This window comes from Eutrigla gurnardus, assembly GCF_963514095.1.
Source record: "Eutrigla gurnardus genome assembly, chromosome: 14".
Taxonomy (NCBI): Eukaryota; Metazoa; Chordata; class Actinopteri; order Perciformes; family Triglidae; genus Eutrigla; species Eutrigla gurnardus.
In genome coordinates this window covers 13,453,562-13,470,863 of record NC_139937.1, presented here as the reverse complement: position 1 = coordinate 13,470,863, position 17,302 = coordinate 13,453,562, and the positions used below count along the sequence as shown (strand labels likewise).

Below are 17,302 nucleotides of genomic sequence, written 5' to 3'. Positions count from 1 at the left end.
GGCAGGTGATGGCTTGTGTCCCATGGGAGAAAAAAATGGAAAACACACACACACACACACACACACACACACACACACACACACACACTGGCTTTTATCCTCTGAAAGAGCAGGCCAGCCAAAGTCATCTGGAAGCCTCCACACGCCAATGAATAAATCAAGCTGTAATTAGTAATGAAAACAGCGCCGCCTGTTGGTGTCCCACCTCTGTGAACTCAGACCATTATAGGGTGTTGTGGAAAACACCTGAGCCTGCAAAGGCTGTATGTTAAGGGGTTGGCTTGGCACACATGCACGATGTGTGTGTGTGTGTGTGTGTGTGTGTGTGTGTGTGTGTGTGTGTGTGTGTGTGTGTGTGTGTGTGAGAGAGAGAGAGGACGTTTTTTTTCATGTGGGCCACCCGTGTAACCATGTGTGTGTTGTATGGCTTCCATTTGTAAAGAGGCTTACTGAGCATATGTGTTGGTATTGTGAGGGTGAATGTGTGTGCGTTGGTGTGCGCCTCTGTGTACACGTGTGTATGTGAAGGGGTCCAACTGTGTGTCCTGGGGCCCACCTGGCAGCACTGTGCGGATTCTGGGGCCTGAGCAGCTGGCCTGGGGGGTGGTGAGGGTGTTCGGTGGGTGGAGGTTTGAGAGGGGTGCGGGGGGTCTTCCATGGCCCCTGTCCCACCAGACCCAGACAGTAGGAGGCAGATGGACAGGCCACAGCCACTGCCAGAGGGCCAGAGGGGCCATGGGGCAGAGGGAGAGGGCCAGCCAAGACCAACCAAGCTCACTCACTAACTCTCTCTCACACACACACACACACACACACACACACACACACACACACACAAAGAAAGAAAAATACACAAACACATAATCTAGACGGAGAGATATTTACGTTAGTTTGCGAGCGATGACATCAGAAGAGAAGAATGATATGTGCAGTGCTTTGCATGAGTTATGTTGAAATTTACACTTTTAGTTGCTCCACTAAACCTTAAAGAATATTTAAATTTGATTTTATCACTTGAATGTTATTATTTTACTGAATCGTATTTTATAGGTTCAGCCATCGTTTATATGGGCTATAACTTTGTGTTATTATTAAATGTGAGAGTAATTGCTGAAATCTGGGAACGTTGCAACACTGCCAAAACAAAGTTAGACGAACGCTTAGACTCATTTATTTGGAAGACAAAAATGATAGCTAATAAAAATGTGTTATCGCAGCCTGTTGTAAACAACCGCCAGAGTTTACAGACTTCCTGGTTCAATGTTGACCCACCGTACTCTCTGGAGTTGTGTGTGCAGTGGATCTGTGGGGAATAGAGAACTTTAAATGTACTCACTTATAAATAAGTTTGTTAGTTGATTTCAACCAGTGTAGTTGCTGGTCTTTCTAGCTCTGTTTTCTTTCTTTTTTTATCCCAGCATTTCCCACAATGCCTTTTGAGCCATGGAACATCAGAACAACAGAATACAAGCTGTGAATTATTTTAACTCTAATTTCAGCAAAGATTTCACAACTACTGCAAAAGGTCAGAAGGTGCTAGATCAAAAATATATATATATTTTTGGTAGGTCCTTCATTTTGAAATATCTTTCATGATCCCCAGAGGATGACTCCTAACACTTCTGCCCTTTCCTCTAGCTCCACCATGAGGTTTGCATTCATTCTAGTGAGTGAAATATCTCAACAATAATCAGATGGATCGCCATGTTATTTGGTACAGCTATTAACGTCCCCCACAGGATAACATCTAGCGCCATCGTCAGGTCAAAACTTCAAGGGGTGACGCCGTTAAACAATAAACCTGCTATACGGCATGTTAGCACTTAGCCCAGCTGAAAGATAACTTGAGAGCAGATGAATGACACCACTGCAAGACAACAGAGGAGGCAGGTGTGCTACATCAAAAAGTCAGGAAAAGAATAGAAAGCACATAATTGGTATTCAAGACAGCACTGTAGCCTACATGTAATTATTTATGACACACAGATGCTCATAAACGTAGATCCACCAAGCATCAAGCCTCTTTTTAAACATTCTGATTTCAAACATGCAACGGAAGAAAGCTGTTGCTTTGCCAATGCCATACGGCGGGGCCGCTTTACGGAACAGACAGCCACAGCGATTTGAGGAAAATATGCTAAGCGAGTGTAGGATTGACACAGAGTTTATTGTGAGCGTGTACTATAGGTGATGGTGGCGGCGGTGGTGTGGGAGGTAGCCACCGGCACCGGCAGTCCAGAGAGCCACAGATGCTCCACTGTTTGTGTGTTGACTCTCTGTAATTTGTTTGCTCTAATTTGTTTTGTCGTGCCAGGGGAGTTCCGATTTTAATTTTGCTCTGTGTGTGTTTACCCCTCTTTGTGGATCGCTGATCTGTTAAGCACAGAGAGAGAGGGAGAGAGAGGGAGACAGTCAGTGTGGAGGGTGGGCCTCTTCAGAAAGCCAAATTAAAAAAGGAGCAGTGCAGATTGTTTTAAGCTCTGGCAGCCCCTTCAGGCCCAAAGGCCTCGCTCGCAGCCTGCACCTGCTCCGTCCCCCGGGAGCCTGGTTCCTGATCCGTGGCCCTCGCTTCTCCTCCCCGGGCCCGTAGCCCAGCCGCCGCCGCCGCCTCCTCCTCTCCTCTCCTCTCCTCTAATTCCTATTTTTCCTGTGTGCTTTTTCTCCTCCCCATCGACTTCTTTCTCTTTTTCTCCCCTTCTGCCGCCTCCATCCTCCTTCTCATAAACTTAAACTCTCCAAAAACTCCTGATGCTCCTTTCCTCTTTCCTCCTCCCCAGTGTCTTCCATCCATCTACCCCTTCACTCCTCAGTGCTGGCCTCTTCACCCCTTCTCTCCACTCCACCACCTGCTCCTCTCCTCCTCTTTATCCCTCCTTCTCCTCTTGCTCCTGGTTACTTCCATGTTCCGTTGTGCCTCTGTGCTCTGGCACAACGTCCTAATATCCCCCCCATTTTTTTTTTTCTTGAAACTTTCCTTCTTCCAGTTCCTGCTCCTCTCTCCTCTTCTCGCCTCCAGCAGCTGGCGGAGCCTCAATCATTCCCCCCCCGCACCTGAATGATTGCGACTTGTTAGCCTGATTGAAAACACACAACCACACACATAAAATACAGTGAGAGATATGGCAACATAACACAATCGGTGGGCTATTATGATTACTAAACTACAGTGCGGAGCTCAATAAAGCAGCCTCATGACATCAACACCCTTTAATTAACCCGGGACACATAATAAGGATGCAAATTAAACTTGGAACGACAGCCTGTTTAAAATTGTCACAGCTATTCTTTATTGAAATCATCCAGTCGCTCCCGTTTTGCGACTGCTCACCCACAGTTAAGATGATCAGTCAGTCAGCTCTACGTACATTATGGTACACACATACAACAAGAGCATTACCCCAGCAGTAATGCCATGACATGGTTCCAATAACGAGACATTTACTTTTAATATGGCTTGATTAAAGCAGTCCAACTGTATATGACTCCCAGACTGAATGAGCCAACGTACAATCCAGGCCAGGACGGGTCCGGATGTGGATCACAAGGCGACATGACGGAAGAAGGTTTGTCTCTTAGAGTCCAAGTATCCGGATCAAACTCTGGCCTTCTGTTACCAACGCACCTATCTATCCAGGCTTCTCGTTTAGAGGTTCAATTCACCCAAACTGAAAAAAAAACACATCTTCACATATCTTCTCATCACCGTGGTGTGTAGCCATGCAGATTGGTAACATCTACACAGAACAACATTAGCATTCGTTTGGAGTGTTGCTTCTGGCCACCTGATGAACGCTAGTCCAGTTCTCCAACCCCTGAGGATTATGTCTGGCTCTCACTTTTAGAGCTCTGCTGATGCTGACGCCTGCTTGCTGCGTTTGAAAATGACACTGATGAGAGCTTTGAGAGCGAACCCCAACAGTGAAGCTGTGTAACCGAAACAAGAAGTAAGACGATAATAAAATGCTCTGGAGAGCTTCAGGAATCTGTCGTGTTAATTCTCCTTGATTTCATTATTAAAAGCGAAGCAGGAGTCTATTCACCTCCATTGAATCCAGGCCGAAATATTATATCTCAAACCTGGAGAAATAAAACACAAACTATCTGCATGTTTTGTGTTTTTTTTGTAATTTGGGTGAACTGACCCTTAAACTTAAGTCACATCTAGTCTATATGCACCACAATCTTTTTTACAGCAATCATATTGCCATTACGAGCACTTCCACCAAGCTTTACAAACAAAAGCAAACACTTCCCAAGACACTTTGTTCCAGTTTAGAGCCAAGGTTTTTAAACTAGCCACGTTCGGTTCTGATGATTTGGTATTCTGACTCTCATCAACTGCTTCATTGACGACATTCACACCCAGTAAAATTTACACACACAATCATGATCAGAACACTGCAGCGTCCCGTACTACTCAAATACACGTTAATGTTTCCCATTCATTTGGCCTTTACTGTTCTCTACCTCCACAGCAGATGGATCCCATTGAAATAAGGTGAAAATAAATTTCCACTAGTGCAAAATAACATCTCTCTTTGAGAGCAACAAATATGAACAAAAATAAATAACATTCGACACAAAAGACCAGACAGAAAGAAGAATAAAGTGGCACTGAAAAAAAAACTATTGCAGACTATTTTCACCCGTTTTCTTTAGTGAAAGAATAAGGCTGACTTGTTGCTGCGCTCCGTCACAGTGTGCAGATTACACTCATTACACCTGCACACAGACTGACAGGTCACCTATGACTGGGAACAACAATATTAAAGTTCGGAGTGAAGGGGGAAATGATTTGCTGTTTTAAAATGGACTGCAGCATTAAATGACCGTGATGTTACTGAATAAAGAAGGCATCAGGCTGACTCCATCTAGTGGTCAAATCTGAGAACCGCAGCGCTTTACTAAAAGCAAAGAGATGTTCAAAGCAATGATCAAAAGCTCCAGCTTCCAGGAAAAACTACATGGAGAGAAATCGAGATAAATGAAAAGAAATGAAAACCAATCTGCCCCTCTTTCCTTCCCACTTCTATTCCATAGGACTATGAGTGACTCTGGGGTTGTGGTCTGAGGGAGGGTCACATGATACACATTCTCCCCACATACAAGTAGCATAAAAGGACACGTGGATCAGTCTAGACTACAGAACGGACCGTCATGGATGTCATCCGTGTTTCCTCTCCAGCACACGGATGGTTAACAGCCAAGACACGGCAGCTGTTCCTTTCAAGCCACATGCTCAGTCTCCACCTGTTTGAATGGGTTTGTGCGTTAAGACACATGGCAGAATGGTGATTAGTTACATCGTTTCATAGCAAGTGAAGTGCCACCTGCCTTTGTCTACACCACTCTCCTGTCACCGCCGCAGTTTTACACGAGACGCGTCCTTTGTGTTAACCTTTCACACCAGCTTCTGCATCTTAGGACGAGACAAATAAGGCAAAGAGAAACTGCCACAGGGACAGTTCTGATGTTACAGGGGGGGGACGGACGTACAGTAGCATGTGTATTATGAGGTTTGGTTCATATGCTCTGCATATTAACACCCAGTCTGTCCATCAGGAAGGTGTATCGTTGTGGGCGTTGGAGGTGGAGGAGCTGGAATAGTTTCTTCAGCTGTGAGAGCTGGCAACCCTGTCCGGACCGCCAGATTTTTTTTAGAGCTAACCATCTCAATCCGTCAGCCAATCATGGCCACTCTCGGGTCAAACTTCCAGGTCGGGGACGAGGTCCTCCTTAAGCTGAACGTCATTGTCAGATCCCGTGCCCACGTCCGAGTCGAACAGCGAGTGGTCAGAGGCGGGGGAGTGTGTCTGTGTGTGTCTGGCCGAGTGGCTGCTGGCGTCGCTGTCGTCCAACGTGTCAGTCCTGGAGAAGAGGCCAAAGTCCAGCTGGCCTGTAGGGGAGCCGCCGCTGCTCTCGCTGTCTCCGTCGTAATAAAGATCCTCCACCTCCACAAACCACTCGGGCCAGAACCTCCTCCGCATCCGCTCGCAGAACATGGCCAGGTTGATCAGCTCTCCTGTAGAGACATGACAGGAGGTTCACATGCACAAGCTCTTACAGCTACAGTTCCAACCAGCAGGAGATTTCACTGGCGCTTACTTACATTTTGACTCTTTTTAGAGGAAAACAATACAACTGGGATACTTTGAGACATGTTCTGTGTTGCCTCTTCATTGTGAGCCCTTCATTTGTGACGTTACAAGCTTGGATTTTGCTCTCTGAAAAGATGAAAGACTAACATTCCCTACTCTGCAAAGCAACATTCAATGCCTGTCAGCAGCACTGCACTGCAGTAAAATATCACTGCCATCTAGTGGCTGGAACAGAGAAATACATGTATGACAACCAGGCAAGGAAAACTGTAAATGCTTATAAACACATCAAAACAGGTTAATAACAAAGCTAAACTAAAACATCTCTATCTACAGTAAATCTGTAAAGATATAATCCCTTTAGTTCATTATTAGAATATTCTGTTGTAGTACTTCACAGATCCACTGACCTCTGATGAGTTGCTCTGGTCGCGTCCCAGGCAGAGTCCACATAGCTTGGGCTAGATGTCCAAACACTGTAGCATCTAATGTCGACATTTTAGAGCCCATGAAGTACTTCTTATCTCCTATAGGACACAGAATATAAAGCAATTTAATGTTCTGATGCAGAGACATTTTCATTCTTTTTTTGTATTGGTATAAAATTATGAAATAATATGTAAATAAATAATAAAAACGGTGGTTGGTTGATGAAAGTATTTCCCCACAGTAGCAGCCCCACAGCCCCCTCAGATGAAATCAAGTAGTCCTTCATCAATACCACCTGGCATTCAATTGATTTTAAAGTGGATAAAGTCACACAGAAAGTAGATATTGTTATAATAAATACTAATAAATAATTACTACACTTGGAGTAGCAGAAGCTGGATCCTTTATGCATTACTTTCATCTAACGCAAATGTTAATATTGGCACTGAGTGACAATTCTGTCAGCTCTTAGCTGTTTGTTATAAGTCTGTTGTCTCGTATGTATGCTGTTTTGTTTTGTTAAGTCTTTTATTTGGGTTTTCATGTGGTGCTTGTGTGAGACTTTCACACTGCCATCTTAGCCAGGACGGCCCTGTAAATGAGATTCAAAGTCTCAATGGCTAAATAAAGGTTATATTAAGATAAATAACTATTCATCTGTTTGTACATTACTTTTATTCCAAATGTGTATTCTCCCATCACTAACTATTGATTGTATCCACAACTTCTCTATGGTTCTTCTTAACTTCCCTTCTTAACACAAATATGTGGATAGATTTATAGGATCTATTAATTAACATAAAAACATATTTTTTGCCCTGACAGCTGCAGATGTGGATACAGTACCTCTGGTTGTGAATCACCTTCCTAATGCTTTACAAAGTAACACCCCAACACTGAAATACGTCATACATGTAATTATGTGACCAATGTGAATGAAACAGAGAGAATATGAAAACACAACATAAAGGCCAAGAACAAATAGTTGACACAAAGTAGCTGTGGTCTCAAACATGAGTTATGTTAAATCAATAATCTTCTTATTTCATCTCGCAGCCCAAAAACCACACTTTTGGCAGCAACAACACACAGATCGACACTCCTGCTACTTGAGTCTGGAAAGCATTAAAAGAGAAGCTGAGTGTGCCGATGATGCTTTCCACTCTGGGAATAACCGTTTTCCAACAAGTGGTCCTTCGTTGAAACAGCCCAAACAGATCGATGTGCATCACTTTTCTTTTCCAGCAGCTGACTCCTTGTTTCCATCTAAATAGACGATACTGCATCGCTGTGGCTGACATCAACAACACTTCTATAAGTTCCCTTCTTTACCTCACCAAGTACAAACACGGAGGCGATGCCAGATATGTTTTAATATGACAAATCATATTATACGTTATGTCGTTTTTGGTGTTTGGTCTACAAGGATGTAAAATACATTTACTCACTACATAATTCCAAACAGATGTATTCATTATTTATTGATATTATAAAACGCACCTTTTTCATCCCAGAATATATCACTGTGCAAATGCATTCGGAAATAATGTGTCAGGGTCTATTAGTCATCACTACTAATGCTTCATTAGGCACATTAGCCTGCCAGAGCATCCAACTATTTCCAATTTGGCCATTTGTTGCAGCTTAGCTGTAACAAATACGCCTGATACATATATCACTGCTATACTTCCCGTTTGTAAATAATTTATCAGTAGGCTGCCACTGGTATTTACTTAGGATTTACAGCAAAACATAAAAACTGTTCCGGAAAATCCACCAAATCTCTCAACAACTATCCTCCGAGTCGAGTTCCTGAATACATTTTAGACCATCTAGTACTTTTAGAAACAGAACACAACTCTAATAGCTAGAGATGAGCACTGCAGTATGTCATTTGTTTATGCCAAATGCAAAATCTGATAACTGTTATCAGATCATATAATAGAGTCTGGGTTGTCCATGCTCATACACTTGATGAGGTAAGTAGACTTTAATTGTCCTACCCAGCAGTGTGGCCAGTGTCCTCATGTCCTTCTCCATCAGTGCATACATTTCCTCCGTAGAGAAGCGTCCGATGCCGTGGCCGTACATCTCCCTGCGCACCATGCTGCCGTTCATGTGGCTCAGCAGCCACTTCAGGGTGTTGCTCAGGGGGCCGCTCATCGCCAGCATCTTCTGCGTTTCCTCCAGGTTGTCCACCCACTGACAGTAGGCTATCGTCCTGGAAGAGCACAAACATAGCGTTACCTATCTGTGTCAGGGACGGGTGTGGTACAAACTCCTAATGACACAGATCTTTTGACCCAGAATGAGTTGCAGCAATGCATGCGGTCTGTCGGGAGTGGAGTTAGAGGCGTATGTGTAATATGTGACATCTCTATGAACTCACATTCAAATGTCCGGGAAGTTAAATAATTTTTGTGGCATTAAACCAAAAACATTCACACAGTATCAGGATTGTAAATGTTCAGTCTATTTCCAAACACACAATCCCACGAGTATCAGGGTCATAACTTTTAATCTGAGGTTCAGTCCCTGTGTCTTGAAACCAGCAAAGCTTTATTTTTATTGACAATTAACCTTGCAGTCATCAATAAAAGTGCACCGCCACTTCCATCCAAATGCCCATTTATCAGCTATGCTGATGTCGACCTGCTGCCAGGAGACGGCACCATCCATACTGTCAGGTTGGTACTGTGTACGAGAGGAAATGCTTGCCTCCCGTCCAGAAACAGGTTGAAACAGTAAAAGGTGACTGTGCAAACGTCCCGGAACTTCCATTTTGAAAAACTCTTGGGCAGAAAGTTCCATTTATTGCTGAGTTGCACAACGTCAGTGTTGGGTGATTTATTCCCTCTTGCTTGTTAATATTTAAAAAAGGAAACCTGGGCGGCTGCAACATGAGCCACTCTGACGTCAGGGAGAGATTTGTCTCACAGCAGTAGACAGACAGATCCTGTCTCTGTGTGCAAACAAGCCTCCCTAAGTCTGCTTATCTGCATCGCCTCCTTTCTCACGGTTACAGATTTAATAAAGTAGACCAATGAAGGACAGTTGTCTTACTTACAGTTACCTCGCATTAATACACAAAGAAAAGAGAGACTCTTTCTGATGATTGCTAAAGTAAATGTCAGCTCTGCTCTGTTGATATTTTTCCAGCCAAGCTGCTAGACACTAACAAGATTAAGCTGCTATCCTTACACACTTGCACGTTCTCACACCACCTTGCTGGAAATACAGACTGAGCTTCTCTCTCGTCTGGAAGCCTGCTAGCGGCTAACCCCTGAGCCATGCTACGACTGTATAGGAGCCTCTGTCTTGATCACTCCAGATGACGAGTCGCTCAATGGAAATTGAATTAAAGCATCTGACCTACATTATGTCTGGGAGTGGTGACTGTCCGGGGACCATAAATTACTTCCTGTTACATTATCTGTGAACCCAAGAGGATTTTCTTTGTTTCAAGATTTTGAAAAAAAAACAACAACAAAAAATCGGCTTGATTAAAATATAAAATCAAGATTGAGCCAGTCCTTTTAAGACTGGGGATGCAAGAAGTCTGTTTTTTTGTCCTTTGCTCCATTTTTCAATCAAATCACTTATGCCTGCATCTCACGAGATGATGATAAAGTTAAAATTGTATTTTCTCCCACTTTATCCTGCTGAAAAAAAAAGGAAATCATTCACTTTGTAAAACATTTTTCATTAAATCATCATCAGAGGATGGCAGCTTGGCTTTTCTGCATTAAAACACTAATTAGGCTTTTAAAAAAAAAAAAAAAAAAGTTTATTAGAACAACAAATTGTATTTTAATTAATTTCACACAAATGTTGGTGAAAAAAATGACAGTATTTCGAATTTAAATTGTATTTATTGACTATTTTTGGCCACTGGGGAAGTGGAAGAGCTGTAAAAATGTCTGACATAATATCACCATATTATAAGTTGTTGGTGAACAAGTAAGCTAATGGTTGCACATCCAGCAACATTAACATTCTTTTGGAGCCTTATTTGTGTCCACCTGATGAGTCTAAGTCTAGTATTTATCTCTGTTTTGGTCTCCACCAACCAATGTTCATCAGCTTATCACTGATGTGGTCTGTTTTCTGATTGGTGCTGAAGTTTACAGTGGATTTATCCAATATTTCACACTGAAAACAGCTGTGTCCTAAAAACCAACACAAGGAGCTAAAAGAGGCTAAACTGTTCATTTGTCACTACAAGCCAACCATTGCCGTTAAACAAAGTCACTTGATGCATTGTTGATGTTGACATAAACCATATTGAAAAGTGCAGATTTAAGAGGATTATTGAAAATAAAATAAATTGAAAGGCTTCTTGTCTTTGTTGACTATCATCTCTAACAACCTAATAATTCAAGTGACTGCTTAGATAGCGGTGGCGGATAAAGCACACAGTACAGTAGCCACAGCTGCTACTTCGGTTTCCTATTATCTCAGTTTTATTGCAGCATCGATCAGAGTGGCGTGTGGGAAACAGAATGTATGACCTAACCATCAGTTGCTGCTGCTGCTGCTGGCCGGTAGCTCTTCACAGAGCAACTGAGCTGCCTCATTGCCCTTCCCTGACATAAATAATTCAATCAATATAAGGGTCTAAACATGGCACAGGATGGGTGGAGGGGCAGGAAAAGAAAAGAGAGCAAGGAGGAGTCACAGTGAGGGAGGATGTAGCTCTTAATGGAAATTCTCTTTTTACAGCGTATCTAAACACACCGCACTGTGATGTAAGGCACGTCACATCCTCATTCGCTCTTTCTTTAAGGAGGAAAACGACTACTAAAATCCACAGGCTCCGTCCCGAACGTGTCTTGACATTATTAAATAGAGGAGAATAGGGCACATCACACTGGATCAAACAGTGTGTGGAGCTGATGGATGGCGCTTTTAGGGAATGGAAACCACTCAGAGGCTCTGCGGGCGTGGGATGAGTGGTAAACGATTTCCTAGCAGCAGCATGTTTTCTCACCCAGATCTACTGCAGTGACTCACCACAGCAAAGGATGGCTGATAACACAATAATGATGGTGAGGATGGAGTCAGCCTGGGTGATGGTTCCCTAACAAATGGATTTCTTCCATTAAATTCACTTGAGGCTGAAACAAGGTTGCAGCGAGTGGAAAAACATTTTTTTTCAACAGGTTTCCAAAGACACACTTGTAACTCGTCCAACACAACATGGCTCCTACCAGTACAGGTGTTCCTCAACCATTTTGGTGACAGCTCGGGACACGGCTCTCTCCTGCGGGGTGAGGTTATTGTTGAGGTTGACGCCCAGCTTCTCCTCCAGGAAGTCTACGATGAACTCTGACCCTGAAGCCTGCTCGTGGTTGTACTCGATCCAGGGCATTTTACCCTGCGGCGACAGCTTCCCATCAAAGTAGTTCTGCCGAGGGAAACAGGATATGAAGAATATGTAGAACTCACATAATCACAGCTTGGCCTTGAATACTGCACATTTACAACAGAAAGCCTGGAGGAGTGGCATTTGAAAGAGGTAGGAAGGGTCTAAAGTAAGATGCTATTGAGTTGCATTATGGGAATTGTAGGGGCCGTTCTTCCTGGAACTTAACCCATACTAAAACCTTAAAGCTATGAGCTTCACCCAGCTTTGTGGAAGTAAAATATATAATCACATGAGCAACAGCATGGAAAAGCAAAATTAAAAAAAAAAACGTTTTTTCATAATTGGAATTATTCTAATGAATTACTATTTAATGCAACTGTTTAAGCCCTTAAAATGTATTCAATACAAAAAAATCTGAGATGGAAAAAAAAAATCACTCTGATGTAACTGCAAACACATGCGACCTGTGATGAAAAGTAGAAATGACTAAATTTCAAGGATTCAAATGCCAAATTGTTTGGGAAGTCAATGTTTCAATATGTGTCTCTGAGAGAAGAAGGCTAGCAACAATCATCTTTTAAGGTTTTAGAAATAATGTTTGCTGTAATCATATTACTTAAACAGCCGTGACTTGCAAGGAGACTATGTATTAACCTACTTACGCACTGTTACAGACAGAAGGAACACTTTGTATAAAAGAGGCCACATTACAGACGACCTGCTACAAGCTGGGAAGGCTGCTTGATTAGCTGGTGATCTGTGGGAAGTGTAGTGTGAGCATCACCTGGTAGGGCAGGTCCACCATGCGCAGGTAGGTTTCTATTTTGAGGCAGAAGGGTGAGAGGCTGGGTACGCCATTCTTTGGCCTGGAGAACTGATGCAGGATGATGGCATCTTTAGAGTCCAACTCCTGCTCCTTCCTACACGGATGAGAGAAAACAACATCTTTAGTAAACAGTGTTAATCTACTTCAGCTCATTCTTACCAGTTCGCAATGCCTATTGTGTAAGATGACTGACTTTTGTTCCGACTTGTTTTTCAACATGCTAGTGTATTTTAATTTAAAATAATTTAATTTAACTTTAATTTATCAGCTTTCCACACCTGTAATGTGACAGTAGTTGCTTTTGAGGGATTATTTGATTGACAAGAAGCAGAATGCAAAAGCACTGGAGTGCAAAGCTTTGTGTTTGATGTGATGATGGATGTCTCCACTCTGATTTAGAAGTAAACTGTAGCAAACAGCTGCTTCTTCTGGGAGGAATACAAGCTTTGATGTGTAACCCTGCTGACTATGTGTAGACACCAGCAGGAGCAATAGTAGATAGAGATCACTGATACAAGCTTAAAGTTCACTAATGGTATCATTTGATGTAAATGCTGAATTGTCATACGTCTGGCTGAGAGTTTTCTAGGCCAGCTGGTTGCTGTGAGATACGTTTGCTGTTCAGGCTCTAACAAACCTTCCCGTGAGGAGAGTGTCACACCTGGCTGTAGTTTATTATAGCATGGTGACACACAAGTAAGTCTCTGTGTCCCTGAGCTCTCAACGACCCACCAACACACAGGCTTCACTTCCTTTACAACAAAAGCTTTGTTCAACATTTAGTTTTCCAGGTTGAACTCCATGAAGAAATCCATTCTGTTGTTCTGTTATTCTCAGTCAAATGCAGGTTGTTAAATTATTTATTTATCCCTTCCTCTTGTCTTGTAAATGAGGTCCTGTTTTTAGTTATTAATGTTTAGTTAAGGTGACCGATATGACCCGAGATGAGGCATGGGACAATATAAATATTTCATGTCACGATTATCCTGCCAAATTAATTGCTATTCACGATATTATCCTGATAATCACCAAAATATGCTTATTGTGTCACAAATAAGAAACAGCTTTTATTTAGTGAATATCCAACAAAAATAAGATGCTCATAAATAATAAGGTTCCTCATTCTCCCTGCATGACTAAAGGATAAATACATTAAAGATAATAATTTTTGGGGAAAAAAAGTAAAATTGAGCTCCATTTGTTTACTTCTCTAACATGACAGCGAGCTAGACAGCTTTATCAAGTCACAAATGACGATACCCAGTTATGGAAATTCACCTCCATCAACTTATTGCAAGTGGTTTTTTTTGTTGTTGTTGTTTTTTTAATAAAGTCCTGTACCCCAGATACCAAAAGTACTTAATCAACTGTTTTTATGGTAGATTGCCTTTTGAAAATAAGAAAACCTTTCTTAGAATCCAACCTGATTATATGTGTAAACTAGTGCTGATACTGAGCTGCTGGGTCACTATCACAAATTAACTAGAGTTGTATTCAGAGCTTCTTCTTTCAAAATTATTGATTGAATGAATCGTCGCACTGCTACAGTTTCAAGCAAACATGCTGCTGCTGGACATTTCTCATCAACATTACACACTATTGTACTGATGTCCTTTTCTCTGGCTGTGATCCCAGGACTGGATCTGTTGTCCCTGTAGTCAACATGCACGCAGGATAAGAGTTGTTAGTGTATTTCTGTATTATAATAAACAGGCCAATAAGGCCCTTAATGAGTAATGTCAGATCTAATAGAAAATTGTTGGAATTTAAAAATAAGAGGGAGGGGAACCAGCATAGTATCGGGATATTTTGAGTTACAATATTGTGTCAATACAGCCAAATATTGATCTTTTATTATATAAACTATAAATGTAGACAATGCAAATTAAACCTTTTGGTAATATTTGCTGTTTCCGAGTTTTTTTTCTGGTGTGGACATTAAATATTTCTCTGGTTTCTATAAGTCTTGTGATTCCCACCTTTGAATACTGAATACTGTTTTCCTGATCACAACGTGGAAACTGTTTTTTATCTATCTATCTATCTATCTATCTATCTATCTATCTATCTATCTATCTATCTATCTATCTATCTATCTATGATGTCAAATTATCGTAGTTCCTCACCAGATGTCATTTATGCAGCACACAGGAAGGGGTAAAATAATACAAACTGGCATTAGCACTATTTTGCAAGCAGACAGATCCTATATGGTCTGTTTGTTTTATCACTGGCCAAAGCTCTTCCAGTCTGAATAATTTAACAGAACATCGGGGTTCTTACCCTCTTTTTGGTCTGACATTATTTCATGAATAATATAAATCAGTTGCCAATTCAATATATATAGTTGAAACACTATACCACTACCACTTACATCAAGAAAATAGCTGAATGATCTCTATATAGAGGGCTAGACGTATTTCGAATATTTAGACTAACCTCAGTAATATACATGATTGGAAACCTCTCAGTATAAGCCTCTCAAATGGCTGTGAGGGCAAATCAACACTTCTCCAAAACACCTCTTTGAGCTGTAACATGAGTAAGCAACATCTAATTGGATTCCCTGCTGAGCTGTGCAGAAGGTCTCTGGACCACTAAGTCCCTTTAACCCTATTGTTCTGTTATAATCTTTATACATTGTAAAACATTGACTGTTTATGCCTTTGTCTGCAAATAACTTCTTGTCAGACAAATACATATACAACCCATATCAGATGTTAAGAAACTGAGAACAGAATGCAAATCTATGAACGGTGCCTGGTGTGTCTCTGTCCATTATTCTGTGGTGCTGAAACGGATCTAAAGTCTTTAAAGTCGCTGTCCACAGCCACGTGGTGCTGAAACCATGCCGAATCTCGTTTTTTTGTCCACTCTCCTGTTAATCCTCATCCGTCCCACGCACCCCAGCCCTCGTTTACACTTCCGCCTGTTTAAACGCGGCGCTCTCGTGGAGGAGACACGGAGAAGAAAAGCTGCCTGGCAGAGCCGCTGCTCGGTGCCAGCAACGCGTCACATGGCATGAACAGACGATGCCGGCAGGCTGCGGGTCCGGCCTCAGTAACCTGCACGTGATTCAGCATCAGCGTTTCTGCACGAAATACAAGGTTACACAGATTATCGTCAAGGGGGGGGGGTGAGAGTGAAAGTAGACACTACCGGGGCACTGTTTCAGGATGTACTTAGTCCCCGGCACCGGCCTGGCCACGAATAATCCTCCCCATTGACAGGCACGCATTCCCTGCGCTAACAATAGTCCCGAGATAATCACTGATCATATCTCATTCATCCACCGCCGTTACCATGTAAACTGTGACCGTTAGGTGTGTTTTCTCTCCGTCTTTCCCGGCAGAGTTCATTAAAGGTCGCCCGGACTGCGCAGCGCCCCGAGGAGCGCTTCGTTTATACACGCTCAGGTGCCGACGGTGCTGGCACGGGAGCGGACGCGTGACTCGTTTTTATTTATTTATTTGATTTATTCTCTCTCCCCCTCCCCATCTAAGTGTCGTGTCCTTGGAAGCAGGAAAACAGGGAGCGGAACCTCAGCAACCACCGCGAGATCTCCACAGCGACGAATCCCGTGGAACATCTCCCACATCCATTCATGTTTTTTTTTGTTTTTTTAAATCACGCCCCATCGCAATGACACCGATCAGTCACTGTCTCTAGGTAGAATGAACAGCTTTAAGGGCTAAATAAAAACAGTTAGCCTAATGGTGCTGACTCTGCGTCCTTACCTGATGGCGAGCAGCTCATGCAGGAGGTAGGCTGCAGCGGCCAGCAGGGCCCCCCCGGTGATGTACAGGGTCTTCTTCCACCAGGAGTCCGATCCCAGAGCCGACATCATGCCCCCGTAGTCCTGTATGGGGAAGGCGATGATGTAGCCATACAAAGACTGCTGCTGCTCGGAGCCGCACAGCCCGAGGGGCAGGCTGTGATTCCGGCCGAGCTCAACCACACACGGCCGGGAAGAGGCAAAGCCAGCAGCCCAGTACATCCTCCCTCCCTCCCTCCCCCGGTTACAGCCACCCCGCGTCCTCCCCGCTGTGGTCGCCGCGAGGCTTCATCCAAACAGCCCGACGGGTTGTCTACGGCATGGCGGCGGCGGCGGCGGGGCTAATATTTCTCCAGAATATCACAAGGTGTAAACATCTCGACTCGCCCTCCCCCGGATGATGCTCTGCGCACAGTCCGCTTTCCTTTGCGGGGCTGAGAGAGCATCAAGCTAGACAGAAATACAGCAGTTTGATTTCCGGTCCCACATTTCAAAATTAAATTCCACTGTTGGGCCTGGGTTGAGATGTTCGATAACTCGTACAACATCAACAATAATAGCCTAATAGAAATAATCACGAGTCATCTGTAGTGATCAGTGTTGAGAAACATTTCACTCCGTTTCAATTGCATATTGTGCAAATAAAACTTTTTTTTTTTTTTAAATATCCAATTGCTTAACTGAAATGACTCAAGGTTTCCACTTATCCAGCATGCATTCATTCTTTCAAAACCTGAACATTAACCTTTGCAGTGACTTAATATTTTCTAATGTCAGTACTAGCAACTACTGTTTCTAGTAAAATA

The 17,302-nt window shown here is 42.8% G+C and overlaps 1 protein-coding gene across 1 annotated transcript; it reads right to left on the bottom strand.

Annotated features, from left to right (window-relative positions):
- Positions 1-3,247: 3,247 nt before the first annotated feature.
- faxcb (failed axon connections homolog, metaxin like GST domain containing b) lies at positions 3,248-16,724 on the bottom strand. Its single transcript, XM_084027721.1, has 6 exons — positions 16,459-16,724; positions 12,680-12,815; positions 11,738-11,934; positions 8,531-8,748; positions 6,509-6,625; positions 3,248-6,022 (listed from the first exon to the last, which is right to left on the bottom strand). Exons 1-6 carry the CDS (start codon positions 16,716-16,718, stop codon positions 5,706-5,708), a joined length of 1,245 nt encoding a protein of 414 aa, XP_083883847.1. The 5' UTR covers positions 16,719-16,724; the 3' UTR covers positions 3,248-5,705.
- Between the last annotated feature and the right edge of the window lie 578 nt (positions 16,725-17,302).